Here is a 15,669-nt window from a genome sequence, read left to right on the forward strand (position 1 = left end):
AGTTTTAGATACAATGATTGGCCCAGATAAAAGTAATATGACATCATCAATTCCTCTCAGCAATGACAAATGATGTTGAAAAAACTTTGTGATGATTTAAAAACCATAGAATTTTCTTTGCAATTTGATGGGAGAACTTTACATGACAATGTCAAGTAAAGTTGTTAATGGCCTATGTGCATTATATAAATTCTAATGAAGAAATTATTGAAGAGTTTCTATTTGTTGAACAACTGAAAATTGACACAAAAAGGTTCTACAATTTTTAAGGTTGTTAAAGACTTTTTTAATGCTAAAAACTCTCGCAAATATTATTGCATGCAACTGATGGAGCACCAGCTATGATTGATTGTCATCGTGGATTTATAACACATTAAAAGAAGCAGTTCCAAATATCTTTACAATTCACTGCCTTCTTCATAGAGAGCACTTAGCTGCAAAGCATCGTAGTGGTAGATTACATAAGACTTTGGATGATGTTATTAAAGCAGCGAATAAAATAAAAGCTCAGTTATTGAATACCTGTATTTTTCAGGAACTTTGCCATGAAAATGAAGTAGAATTTGAGCATCTTTTGCTTCACACTGAAGTTAGATGGCTCTCAAATGGAAACTGTCTGCAGCGCTTTAATGATCTTTACAACTGTGGAATTTTACAACTGTGGAATAGCAACATCACCAATATTATATTTTTGTATTTATTGCTGTTAAAGACGAATTGTTTCCTGGTTTCACATGATTCTTAAAATTAAATGCCATATACTAAAACTTCATGAAGAAAACATTTTTCCACATGCAAACACTGCATCCCATTTGCATTAATAGACCAGATATGCAGTCCCAAATACTGACACCTTTGAGCCCTTCAAACACATATACAGATGGTACAGTGGGTCAAATTCTCAGGCATTCCAGTGATTTTAATCCACACAGAAGGAAGGGTGTGTGTGATGAGACGATATCATCCAGAAATCAGTGGTGGTGATTGGTTATTGTGTCAACCAATCCAATTGAACTTTGTCATTTGTCATGAGTTGCTGTTTTTGTTTTCTAAGTTACATCTGTTTTGTGTATGAAGTGAACCGACATGTTTAGGACACTGATATAGAGAAGTTTTTAATATATAATTTTCTATAAATAATTTATAACTTTTTTGCCCATTTTCACAATGGGAAACAGTATTGACACTATTGTCTCATTTTCTGCCAGAGTTCTGGTGAGTTGTATGATTATTAGAGTCAAAGGAGGTTGGAACTTGTGTATAAATAAGTAAAACAAATTATTTCAGCCTTTCTTTCTTTCAATCTGAAAAAAATAATAATTTCCCACTTTTTCCCGATTTCTGTGCATAATATGTGGCTGTATTTAAAAATCATATCAAAATTCAAATTATCCATGTCTCACTCTTATTTACTAATGATTATCTAATATCACCAAGCAGAGTAAACCCTTTGTATTTATCACATAAACAGTGTATTTATCACATAAAGTAGCACAGCTATTGTTCATTTGACCTTTATGCTTTCCATATTTAAAATTATATTAATTGATAAATTTAAGTATTCAAAGTTATCCTACGATTAATTTCATTTGACCAATTAAGATAAGTGCTAATGCACTATGCACTCTTAAAACTTTCATACATCAATAAAAATGCAATCATACTGTCAAATTGATGTGAATTTTGAAGCCGGGGGGGGGGGGGGGGTGCATGAGCCACACAACAGCACACCCAACCTGAAGGGGCACATGATGCCACTGATGCGTACACACAGAAAGAAAACCACAGAGAACATGGGAGCTTCCCATGCACCTGTATATTTGCTTTTCATTAAGGCTATTTTGATCAAAGTTTCCCCTGGCCTGAGCTGTTTCAAACAGTTGGTTCTCATCACACAGAACCCTTAAGACAAAAACTCTCATTCCGAACATTGCCAAAGCATTCAGCAAAATATGGCACAATGGGATTCTTTTCAAACTCTTGTAGGCGAAATTTCCACTAGGACTGGTCAAACCTACCAAATACACCCTCTGTCCAAAAAAGAAACCGAACTTTTCTAAAACAGAAGAAACTAGTAGCGCCACCAGTTGTATCTTTTCGTTGTCGAAAGCGGCAACCTTCATTAGTGTTGTGTCAACTGTTTATGACATTTGTTTCATTAGAAGCTGAGTTATAGTGCCAAGAGTGACAGTGTATTTTGACGAACGGCCAGAAAATGAGTTTTAAACAGAGAGCTACGACTGACTTTTGTGTTAAACGCTTTACCGAAATGCACCGAATGCTTTAAAAAGCATACGGTGATGAATTCTTATCCCATACTCAAGATTATGAGTGGTTTAAGTGATTTCAAAGAGGTCGTGAGATGCTTGAGGACGATGAAAAGCTGGATCGTCCAAATACTGGACTGAGAAAAGTCAACATCCAAAAAGTGCGTGATTTCATCAAAGAAAACCCAAAATCGTTGGTGAGATTGATTGAAGATGAATTGGGGATTCCAAAATCAACTGTGCACAACATTTTGACCGAGAGTTTGGACCTTCGTAAATTGAATTTGCGATTTGTTCCCCACAAGTTGACCGACAACCAAAAAATGTATCGAACTGAACACTGCAAGGACCTCATTAAAACCGCTCGTAAGGACTCAAATTTTCTTGAAGTGATCGTTACTAGTAACAAAACGTGGTGTTTTGAGTATGAGCCCGAAACAAAGCACCAGTGCTGAGTGGAGACCACCAGAAGAGGGGGGGTATCTGAAAAAAAAAGTCACTTGGAGAAGTCAAAAGTAAAGACAATGCTGATTTGTTTCTACGATTCCAAGGGCATCATCCACAAAGAATTCATTGCGCCTGGCCAAACGGTCAATGGTGAGTTTTATCTCAAAGTTTTGAAGCGATTGATAGCGAGAATTCGTCATGTACGGCATGAATATCGTAACGACTGACCGTTCGTCAAAACACACTGTCATTCTTGACACTATAACTCGGCTTCTAATGAAACAAATGTCATAAACAGTTGACACACACTAATGAAGGTTGCTGCTTTCAACAACAAAAAGATACAACAGGTGGTGCCACTAGTTTCTTCTATTTTCGAAAAGTTCGGTTTCTTTTTGGACAGAGGGTGTAGTACCTCAGCGATTGCAAACTAAGTGAAGCTACAAGGAATTAGATTGCAACATCACTGTAGGCATTCTGCAGGGTTCTTTGCTATCTATGTGGCTGACATACCACTCACTGTTGCAACTACAATGTCCTATATGCAGATATACTGCAATAATTATCCACTCCTTGCAGCCTAGTTTGGCAACTGACAAACTGCAAAAAAGCAGAATCAGTACTAGAGCAATGATTCAAAAAATGGCAAATTGTTGTTAATGCAGACAAGAGCTGTGCATGCTATTCACAAGAAGACGAGAGCAAAGTTGTCATGTTTGGTACCTCCAAACCGGCTGACAAGTAGCTAAATACTTAGTGGTACAACCAGATAAAGGGCTTTAATTTATAACTCACATCGATCATATCTGCTCAAAAGCAAATAAGGCAATGGGGCAGCAATACCCATTACTGAATCATCGTAACCACCTAAGCACACAGAACTCAAGCTGCTGTTATACAAGATGCTGATTGAGCCAATCCTGATGTATAACTCACCCAGGTAGGATCACACAGCAGATTCAAATGTTAGCAAACTACAAACAATCCAAAACAAATGTTTACAAATAGCATTTGATGTGCTACAGTTCGTAAGAAACATACAGCATCACCGAGAAGCCTATATCCCTAAGATCAAAACTTTCCTATGCGAAAAGGCTGCAAAAATTCTTTGCAGATGCTGCTATTCAACCTAATCCACTAATCTGCCAAGCAGTAGACTACAGTGAGAATGATACTGCAAAACACTAACATCCCAAAACCATACCAAAGAGGTAAATTTTTCCAACCCCCTCCACTGCCAGAAGCCCAAAATGGGTGAGCCAAAGATAGAAATTATATTCCTAGCCTGTTAGAGTCTACCACCTATCAATAGACTAAAACAAATATCTCAGTACAAAACATCTGATTTTCGGATGTTTTCAGAGATTTTCATACCAAACAGTTTTTTTTTTTTTTTTAAGGGAAAAGAGGAAGTGAAAAAAAATCTCACTTGTAGTCGACAGCTCATAATGGATGTGCCAAGTGCTGAATAAAATTATTCCTTAACCCAGAAATTTGTTGCAAATCCAACAAAGGGATAAAGAACCATATGTCCAATCAATCCATCTTGCCAGAACAGCTAACAATTAACAGGATTGCTATGGTGTTGTTGCCTTTTTCAGCTTTCCACATGGTTTAATGATAAGAATGAATAGTTTTTAACACATATAATGCCAGTTAAACATAATCAATGCACTACTAAATGGTGAATATGATGAGAAAAAACATTTCATAACACCTGTAAGGCCAGTGAAAGTTAATCAGTGGAGTTAATGTCCTTTAAATAGTATAAACCAAGGTCACTCAGTTACTGAAAGTTATGTTCTCATAAGCTCTCTGATAAATTTTGAAAACTAAGTTTCTTACTGGATGTGGCTATGGTTAGATTCACATCATTCTTCATTTCAATATAATAAAACTGCCATTAAATTTTATGGGGAACATTTATTAAAAACAAAGAAGGAAAAAATCATACCATACTGCAATTATTTCTTCAAATATCAAAATAAAAGTATTAACAGAACTTTTTTATTTTATCAAATAGAGAATTATGAATTTATTAATCAAAATGAATTTGCCATAAATTATGATGCAGGAAAAGAAATTTTTCAGCATGTTTTCAAAAAGCCTACTTTTGAAACTGTACAGTGGAATAAGTTTATTTAATGCATTAGCCTTGGATTTTTTTTTTTTTTTTTAACAATTGAGTACGGTAATGATTTTGCATATGAATTAGTAAATGAACTCTAAAATTAGTTCATTTTCCAATTTAACATGTACAAAAACATTAAAACATACTTAATAGTTCATATCCATTACTGTTGATTTCCTCAATAAGCTGGGACTACCCAACTTATTTGAGTAGCATAATTACTATGAAAAATTTTGAAATTAAGAATTAAGGTTACTACTCAATGTAACATGGAAGAAAAAACACAAAACTTGTTTCCTTCCATCTATCCATTTGTTCACTGGACATAAACAAATGCTGTATAGTCACTCAGATTATCAGTAATGTGCCACACCAGTCCTCACCATGTGGTCCTGTTGTATGCTTTTCTGGAGGCATCAACTCTCTGAAGATCAGTCACTACACACACACACACACACACACACACCATCCATCCCGTTGATGATCTACCCCATTCTCTTTTTCCAGGAACTTGACCTTCTATTACTGTTTTGAGAAGTCCTCCTATCCTCTCAATATGTCCAAAGTATTTCATCTTTCTTCTGTCAATATCCTTAAGAAGCTTTAAAGTTCTACTAATCCTTTAGAGCACCCATCCATTTGTCCTCCTTTCAGTATATGATATCGTCAATAGCCCTCTGTAACACCACATCTCAAAACCAGCTATTCTTTTTCTATCAGACTTCTTTAGGTTCCAAGTCTCATGTCTATAATTCGCTGTTGGAAAAACAGCTGCATCCAAAATCCTCAACTTTGTTTCCATGGAGACAGATCAATCCTTTCAGATTTTAGACAAGACTCTGACTAATGTCTCATCCATTCCTAATCCTCTTGACATTTTCTGAAATGAATTTCCCAATCCTCTTGACAATTTTAAGACCAAATTGAATGTCATCAAAGACATGAATGGAGCAGTACTAACAGAAGAACTGAAAATCAAAAACATGGAAAGAATAGTGTGAGGAACTGTACAACAGAGAGGATAAAGAAAATTTGGAGGATCCCTCTCCTCCTCAGGTTGAAAGAGCAGTTAAACAGCTTAATAGCAGTAAGCATTCTTCATATATATGTGTGTGTGTGTGTGTGTGTGTGTGTGAATAATGGATATCCTAGGTACTCAAAATTTGCCGACTTCCTCGATTTTCTTCATCGAGGTACATTTGTTTCTCAAGAGCTTCCTTGTCTGTAATTCCTTTGAGAACCATAGTCTTTGTCTTGCTAGAAAATAAGCTAAAGTCCTCTGTTCTAACTGATCTCATTAACTTTGTCAAGAATTTGTTCTAGTTCTTCTTGTCATTGCAAAGGAGTACTGTATCATCAGCACATCTCAGGTTACTGATCAATCTACCACCTATCCTAATTCCTGTCTTGAGCTCATCTAATCCTACATGCATGATGTCCTCAGCAAAGATACTAAACAAGTGAGGAGAAAGTAGCATCCTTGCCTAATTTCCTTTCCAACCTGAAGCCAATCAGTTAATCCAACAACTCTTCTTATTGTGGCTTCTTGCTCACTGTACAAATTAGCTATCAAACTGATAGTGCATTGAAGACGTTGTTTTCATTGCTTCCCAGTTTCACATGCTGAACACAGTCAAAAGCTTTGGAGTAGTTTATGAAACACATTACCATAGAGAGTCTAAATTCTTTATACTTTTCTATAATTTGTCTAAGACAAAGAATCTGATCTCTTAGTACCCTTACCTTCCCTAAATCTAGCTTGTTTTTCAGACATCTCTGCCTCTACTTTGGCCTTGATCCTATTTAGAACGATCTTTAACAAAATCTTGGTTGCACAAGAGATTAAACTAATAGTTCCATAGTTCTTGCAATCGTTCAGTGTCTAGGCCATGATCCAGTCTTCCAAATCTTTGTAATCACTCTATGAAACACTCTTATCCCTCCCTTTAGGCTTAATTAACTTTGCTGGGATTCCATCTGCAACTGAGATCTTACTGCTATTAAGCTGTTTAACTGCTCTTTCAACCTGAGGAGGAGAGGAATCCTCCAAATTTTCTTTATCCTCTCTGTTGTACCGTTCCTCACATTATTCTTTCCGTATGTGTTTGATTTCCAGTTCTTCTGTTAGTACTGCTCCATTCATGTCTTTGATGACATTCAATTTGGTCTTAAAACTGTGCTTCAGGTCATGATGTCCTCAGCATAGATACTAAACAAATGAGGATAAAGTAAGCATCCTTGCTACAGGGATGAAGGGATGAGAGTGTTTCATAGAGTGATTACAAGGATTTGGAAGACAAGATTATGGCCTAGAGACGAAGAAGTTGCTTTTCATACCACTACATAAGAAGGGAGATATGAATGATTGCAAGAACTAAACAAAACATCCATTTATAACTGTGCCTCCTCATCTGGAAATCTATCTCTTCACATTTATCAGCATAAACCTTTTCCTTGTTCTGCCTAATGGCACTTCTGACTTCTCTAAGTAATCCCTTATATTCTTCAGTTCCTGTCTCTCTTTGTTTCTCCAACTGCCTTCTTTCGATTAGATCCCATTTTAAATCTGACATCCATAGGTCTCTTGGTCTTCTTACTGGGCCGAGATACTTCTTGATTGTATCCTGTATTATAACTTTCACTCCTTCCCAAAGCATTTCAGGTGAGTTTTCCTCCCTAGTCTCCAAAAGATCATCCAACTAAGTCGATGTTTTTCTTCTGTGAATCCACTAGGAATTATTCTGGCATTCAGTCTAGCAGGACATGCCTGACTTGCAAGGTTTCAGAGTCTTATTCTTGCTTTCACTCTTACTAGCTGATGGTCTGTACATTTCTCCTTGGTAGAAAGTCCAAAACAATCCAAGTTTTCATAGAATTCCTAATTCTCTTCACCAGGTCTATCTGTGTGGGGTAAACTACCACACAGATAAACAATCACAATTGACACATTGGTAGGATGAGCTTTAAGTCTAATACAAAGTATCCTATCATTAACAGGATTACAACCAAGAAGGGTTCTGCGTTATGCAGTGGGAGTCTGCCTCACCTAGTAAGTGGAAGTTCTTGCCTGAACTTCAGTATCACAGCAACCCCATGATACTTCGATTCACCTCCTGAATAAACAACTAGCTTACCATCCTGTCTTTTGAAGTGATCTTCTCCATTCCATCTGGTCTCAATAATTCCCATGTTGTCAATTTTATACCTCTCCATCTCTTTACAGACAATATCAAGAATACCCATCTGTAGATTCTGTTTAAATGTATTTGTATAAAATTCACCTCTAAGATTAATCCCATACTTTCTGTATTCCTCATACACAATATCACTGACTTTTGTTGGAGACTAATATACTTCTCAAACAGGACCCTCTGCCTAAGCATTGAAAGCAGCACTGATTATTCTGCATGACAACTGATGCAGCATAAGGTGTATTATAAGGCACAGCCATATTAGCATTTTGGAGTGAAATCACTGCAAGAAAAAAAAAAAATGGTAGGGTTACAGAGGCCCTTTCCACACATCTGGGAAATTTTGGTCCTCATTTTTTCTCATGTTTGCTAGGTGGGTTGGAACTTCCACTTACTAGGTGAGGCAGACTCCCACTGCATAAGATGAAATGAAATAGCAAAATGGGAAAGATTCAGCTCTAGCCCTGAAATACACTAATAGCATTGAGGGAAGGAGAAAAAAAAAAAGAAAGAAGGGGAGGGACCAGCCTACAGATAATATAACAGATGTATGGATGTATTTTTCCACTTGGATAGACTATCCAAGTGTAAACAAACAAAGTTTGCACCTGAAGTATCTTCAGGACTGAGGCAACTCATGGTAAAGGTGGACCAAGGAGTGACGAGAGCTTGGTCTACCTTTCCCACGAGTTGTCCCAGTTCCTGAAGATACTTCAGGCGCAAACTTTGTTTGCTTACACTTGGATAAAAGATTAAACTAAATTTATTATAGTCTAACCAAGTGGGAAAAAAACTTCCAACGTATTTCTCTAAATCCAGAGTAATTTAATAATAAGGTGAAACACCTTTTGGCAACTCGTATAGGTAAATATGATTTCTCCATTGCTTCCACCTTAGTATCACCACCTCTGGGTCTGGCTCCCACCGACGAGACCTCAATAAAGGTCGAAACCAGTCTGGGTAGTGGCTCTTCCCTTAATGCATAGAATTATACATGTCCGCAAGGAGATGTGCTTTGCATTATTGAAGATACTAAGACAAGGAGTGATGAGAGCTTGGTCCACCTTTACCATGAGTTGCCTCAGTCTTGAAGATACTTCAGTTGCAAACTTTGTTTGCTTACACTTGGATAAAGGATTAAACTAAATTTATTATAACAGATGTATATTACATGAAATAAGGAATGGTCCAGCATCAGGTACCTCGGGTTTGCCACTCCCGTACTCACTAAAGTGAGCCCTTGAGGGAAAAATTGGTTGGTAAATAGAAAATGTTTCATTAAAAAAAAAAGGGAGGGGGCTTTCTTACTGTGAATATACGATAATTTCAAAAAAATTACCTTCATTTGTAACATCACTAAACTCTTTATCTCCAGCTGACATAAAAGATGTCCATATATCGAACTGTGGTAGCCTATTAGCTACAACCAACAGCTTTTGTAACTGAATCCTGCATTCCAAAAAGGAATCAAACAGTGCTAAAAAAAAATTTTTTTTAATAAATAAATAAATAAAAAATTCAACAAATGAGCTTGAACTGTATAGAAAAGTAATTACAACTTAAACTGAATATGAAATACTCAATGAAAGAAATGATTCTCTTGTAAAACAGTTCATTAGTATCAAAAAACAATTGCAAACATGACACACTGATATATATCACCTACAGGATATGAAATACTAAAACTTAAGTTTTAATTTTAGTAGTTCATACCCATTGACAGGAACTGCATCCCATTATCTGAAGAATTCATACATTTATGAACATCAAAATGATGAATAATCAACCAATTGATCAACATAATCTTTGCTCCATTAAATTGTTATTCAATAATTGCATATTGTTATATCATTAAATTCCTGATATGTATCCTCAAAATAAGTGTACAAGATTTCTATCTTCTGGGGTACTTTTTACTGCATCAAGACTACAAAATCTTGGTCTTCCACCATGTCTTTGACATCAAAAATCTGTTCTGCTAATGTTTCATCTTCCATTCTGTTTAAATGACTATACAATCTTAGATTAGATTACTCACATTCTTGAATGCTAATAATGTCAAGTTCCTTCCTAATATTTTGATCCACCCCTGGCACATCTTCCCTTCCTTAATTTCTTTAGTTGTCAACTAGCTCTCAAATCCAAAAATTAAAATGTCTTTCAGCAATTAAGTGTGATATTGCTAATCATTATGGGTGGCATTTTGATTATTTCTGACTATGTTGTTAAGTGTGTTTATTTAATGCAAAGCTAATAATAATGGCAAATACCTGTTGGATTTCTGCTCAGGACATGGACTGGTTATTAACAACACAATGTTTCAACACAAATTCACAAGGAGAGAAGAGGCAATGAATAAGAGAAGTCTCGTTGACTATGCTATTGTTGATAGTGATGTTTTCTCACTGGTGCAGGACAGTAGAAAACATCAGAGGATTTGAAATTGGAAGTGATCACCATTTAGTCTTGAGCAGGATAAAATTGAATTTCATATTAGAACATGTAAGGAAGTTTTAAAGCAAATAAAAGTTGAGTAGTTCTCAGATGGGAATTTTAGACTAAAACACACAAATTGTATTCAATTAAAAATGAAAGAGTTTGAGAACAGGAACCAAACTTGGAGCTTCAGTGACAAGTCCTAAAGAAAACATTGACTGATTCAGCAACAGAGGCATGTGGTGATGTTGTCTGGAAGGATAGAAAAATCAGAACTACATGGTGGACACAGGAATTAAAGAGGCAGTGAAAGAAAAAGAAGAAAGCATATCAAACATTACTGGGCAAAGAAATAAGTCAGCTTGTGCTCTTAGAGAACACAGACACAAATGTAAGAAAGCTAAACACTGTGTAAAACTAGCTAAACAAAAGTCATGGGAAGACCAAAGTCTTCCCGTGACTTGTTTTTGTAAAAACATAGAAAATAAATATCAGGAAGGTGGCAGGATATTCTGGAGGCTGTTGAAAAAGCTCAGAAATGGAGGAAAGAGTGCTGTAGAAGGAATTATTATTATCATTACGGGCAACTCCAGGGAGTCATTGGACTCATCGAGGGAGGCCCCAAATCATATTCATCACAACTATTTGACATTCATACAGTATCTATCATACCTCGCCTTAAACTCATTCACTGTCACAGAATCCACCACTGTCACAGCATCCACAACATCCACCTCAGGGAGCGCATTCCACTCATTCACTACTCTAAAAGTAAAGAACCCAGCTCTAACACCTTTACTAACCACACTTTTGCCCAGTTTCCATGGATGTCCCCTAGTCCTCCCACAACCAGCCCTGTTCTCAAAAATATCTTCTGAATCAATTTTATAGAAACCCTTCAGTAATTTGAATGTCTCAATCATATCTCCCCTCCTCCGCCTATCAACCAATTTTTGCAACCCACAAATCCTCAACCTGTTCTCATACGGTTCATTCCACAGACCTGCTATCATCTTGGTCACTCGCCTCTGGATCCTCTCCACCTCCTCCCCATCAAGAAGAAACCTAGGTGACCAAATCTGAGCACAGTAGTCTAGATGGGGTCTTATCAAGGCTCGATACAGAGGAACAATAACCTGCTTGTCTCTGCTTGTCATCGTATTCTTCAGCAACCAAATGATTTGATGAGCTGTTTTGGTCACTTTTGCAATGTGTCCCCTAAATTTCAATTCCTTATCTACCAACACTCCTAAATCTCGTGCCTCATCAATTTCCTGGAGCACGGTTCCACCAATGCAGTAAACTGCCGCCAATCTTTTCACCCCAAAATGCATAACCTTACATTTTGCCACATTAAACTGACATCCATTCTCCTTAGCCCAGACCTCCAATCTATCCAAATCATCCTGCAAAATTTTGACGTCATCTGCATTCACTATTGCCCTACCCAACTTCGCATCATCCGCAAACAAATGAACTGTTCCTCTCAGATCATTTCCTATATCATTTATGAACAAATTAAACAGCAGTGGTCCAAGAACAGATCCTTGTGGCACACCACTAGTCACAGGCCGTCATGTGGACTCTACTCCCGAGTAAACCACTCTCTGATATCTCTCCGTCAACCGCCCTCCTACCCATCTCACCAACCCTATGTCCATTCCCATATGCTGCAATTTACTGATTAGAATTCCATGTGGAATCCTGTCAAAGGCCTTGGCAAGATCCAGTAGAATCACCGTAAACCCATTACCCTTATCCAGTTCAGCCGTCACTGTGTTATAATACGTGAGCAAGTTACTGAGGCATGACCTACCCTTCACAAAACCATGCTGTCCCCGATACAGTATCCCATTTTCTTCTATCCAATCTTGTATTTTCCTCTTGACTATTTTCTCTAAAACCTTGACAATGATTCCTGATATGCTAATCGGTCGGTAATTTACTACAGCAGTCTTGGAACCACCTTTATGCAGTGGAACTATTTTCCCCCTCTTTCCACCCGCTCGGGACTAACCCAGACCCGAGACTCAAATTAAACAAAATGGTCAAGGGTACTGACAATTCTTTAGCTGCTTCTCGTACAACACGAGCTGGTATACCATCCAATCCCACAGATGTATTGACATTGAGGTTATGCAATAGACTACTCACCTCCACTTCATTAACCACAATTCCCGTATAATCTACTGGTTTATTCGTTTCTGCAATGTCACCACCTGGATGATATACTTTTGCAAAGTGCTCACTCAGTAACTTAACTATCTCAACTGATTCAGTTACCTCCCTACCATCGGCATTCTTTAAAATCAATCTGCCATGTACATTTTTCCTTTTACTTGCTACATATCTAAAAAACTGTTTAGGATTCTCTTTAGCCTGCATGGCCAATGTTCTTTCGTAATCCTTTTTTGCTTTTCTTACCACACTCGTCACCCTTCTGGCCTGTGCTTTATACCGTTCATGTGCCTGCCGGTCACCCTTCTCCTTAAATTCCCTCCATAGTTGTTTCTTTTTTTGCAACTCAAGCTTAATGGTGTTATTCATCCATTTAACCCCTACTTGATTTATTATTCGGACTCTAGGTATACAGTCAGCCATTGCTCCTTCAAGCACTTCTTAACTACCTCCCATGCACTATCAACTTCTAGTCCTTGCAGTTGTACATGCCATGGCACTGAACCAATCAAACTCCTAAGCTTGTCATACTTTCCAGCCCGATAATTCCACATGTACCCTGTCTTAATTGAAAATTCTACACCTTTAGCCACCTCCCAAGTTAAGACCCTATGATCACTCTCACCGATTGGTGAGAATGTGGTCATATTTGTTACAGCCAAATCCTCAGATGTAATTACTAGGTCAAGTACTCTCTGACCCCTAGTATTTTCCATTACATGCTGTCGCAGATAGTTATCCCTTAATAACCGTATAAAATCCAGTTCCTTCCTCCCGTGTGTCCTCTCCTCACTCCAATCAATGCGACCATAGTTGAAATCTCCCATAATAATCACCCTCCTTCCACCCATTTCTTCTATTTGCTTGTGCATACTGTCACCACCATCTTTTCCATCACCTGGTCTATTGCAGCACCCAATTGTATATTTAGTTCTGCTAGCCACAATCTCACACCAAATGGCCTCAAATGTGCTCTTTTCTCTATCCTGCAATTCAACTTCTATTCTCCTTGGCTGGAGCTCATCAGCTATCATCAACAATACTCCTCCCCCCATTTTATTCTCTCTGTCATTCCTGAACACACTATACCCATCACATTCAATCCCACTAGTTATATCATCTACAGTCAGCCATGTTTCACTAATACCTATAACCTGTGGTCTGGAAGTGCCAACCATGGCCAAAAACTCTTCCTTCTTGTTCTTAATACTCCTAGTATTAGTGTACATGAATTTAAGACCCCCCATTAGCCCCAACCCTACCTTGATGCCTTATATTAACTATCCCACTCAGATTTGTTGTCCTTATTTGCTCTGGCATATTATATTCATTCTTACATTCAAGTGCCTCCATCTCTACTCCCCCCCCTAACAAATCTAGTTTCCCTGAATTTGCACATCCACTACATTCAGCAACACTTTCTCAAGTCTTCTTACACCGTAACCATTCAAATGCAAGCCATCCATCTTATATAGATCCTTTCGCCCATCAAACTCACTCCACACATCCACAAATTCCACACCACTCGTCATACATAACCCACGCATAAAGTCATTTGCAATTATAGCCCTCCTTTTAAACATTTCACTGTCATACCGTGGCAAAAGACTAATCATTCTAACTCTCTCACTCTTTTCTTTTGCTACCTCAAACAATTCATTCAGGTCTTCTATCATTTCCATTTTATCTCCTTTCAAATCATTCGTACCTGCCACAACAATCATTTCTTTCACCCTTTCCTTTTGCTCTCTAATAGACGCAGTTACGTCCTTTATGGTCGCACCAGGTTGGTATGATTTTGTCAAATCCTCTACTAACACACCTCGTACTAACGAGTCTCCATACAGCACTCTATCCTTCATTTTGTTCATGTTCACATTCATACGTCTATTTTTCCTGTCATACCTTTTATTATTGGTTGGTTCATTCAGTCTACTTTTGTTCATGCACTCTAGCTGCTGTTTTGCTCTTTCTATCGCACTATTCAACAACGCAATCTCACTCAATGCATCTATCTCATCTTTTTTGTTCTCTGAGAAACCATTTATACTATCATTTACACTTTCTACATTCACACTCTCACAATTTTCATGTACAACCTTGCCGTTTCTTGTCATATCCCTGTTTCCTTCATTCTGAAGGTTGACAAAAATATCACACTCACGATCCGAAATACACTTCAATTCCGCATTCTCCCTGCATTTTCTACACACATTCAATCCTTTATCTTCTAACCACACTCCGACCGCACTCCGCAAAGCGTACATTTCACAGCTAGTACACTGACTCATTTCTTTTATGCTACCGTTCTTTGATAACGATGGCGAACCTTCATTACTGGCCGCCATTTTCCTTCACACAGGTGCCATTCTTATCTGTGACGTGTTTTGTCAAATTATACCCTAATCTTTAATAATTATTCAATTAATAAATAAGAGGAAAAAAGTACAAACATCAGAACATTTAAGTACTAAATATAATTAAATAAAATATAACTAAATACAGTAACTTAGCTTCGTTTTGTCTTCCACCGTTACGCGTTCGATTCCGACGGTACCAAAATATATTATATCGCGACAGCAACTAACTTCCAAAAAACAACCACTGAAGTACACTCGTATTCAGAGAAACAATTTAGCACTCAAAATCGTTGAAAAACGGGGAAAAAAGCGGACTATTCACCGATTAAAAATCCCTTTCTACTGCACAGCTCAAATTCACCGCCACGTGCTCTTTTAATTAGAGATGATAAAGGTGACATGAAAACTGGTGAAAAAGATATCCTTCATGTATGGAGTAATTACTTCAAAAAATTGCCAAATGAAACAAGCAGTGACATCACAGTGGGAAAAAACACTCATTAGACATGCAATCAGGAATACATAACCAATACTTGAAATAGAAAAAGCCACACAAAGCCTGCAATGTGGAAAGGCAGCTGGAGTAGATGACATTTGACTAGAAATGCTAAGTATGACGGTATAAAAGTCTTACAGTGGCTGTACTGAATAGTTCAGAA

At 37.4% G+C, this 15,669-nt stretch overlaps 1 protein-coding gene across 5 annotated transcripts in view; it reads right to left on the bottom strand.

Annotated features, from left to right (window-relative positions):
- The window catches only part of Aatf (Apoptosis antagonizing transcription factor), a 236,731-nt gene that overhangs the window by 179,462 nt on the left and 41,600 nt on the right, over positions 1–15,669 (bottom strand). For 3 of the 5 annotated variants that reach the window (XM_090405093.1, XM_090405094.1, XM_090405092.1), the window contains exon 6: positions 9,376–9,513. The exons of the other annotated variants lie outside the window; for them this stretch is intronic. In XM_090405093.1, the coding sequence (XP_090261219.1) occupies positions 9,376–9,513 (138 nt within the window). The remainder of the gene's footprint in view (positions 1–9,375; positions 9,514–15,669) is intronic. 5 annotated transcript variants of the gene reach the window in all.

The sequence above is a fragment of the Typopeltis vanoorti genome, chromosome 15 (genome assembly GCF_054136105.1).
Source record: "Typopeltis vanoorti isolate ZY-2024b chromosome 15, IOZ_Tvanoo_1.0, whole genome shotgun sequence".
NCBI classification, from domain to species: domain Eukaryota; kingdom Metazoa; phylum Arthropoda; class Arachnida; order Uropygi; family Thelyphonidae; genus Typopeltis; species Typopeltis vanoorti.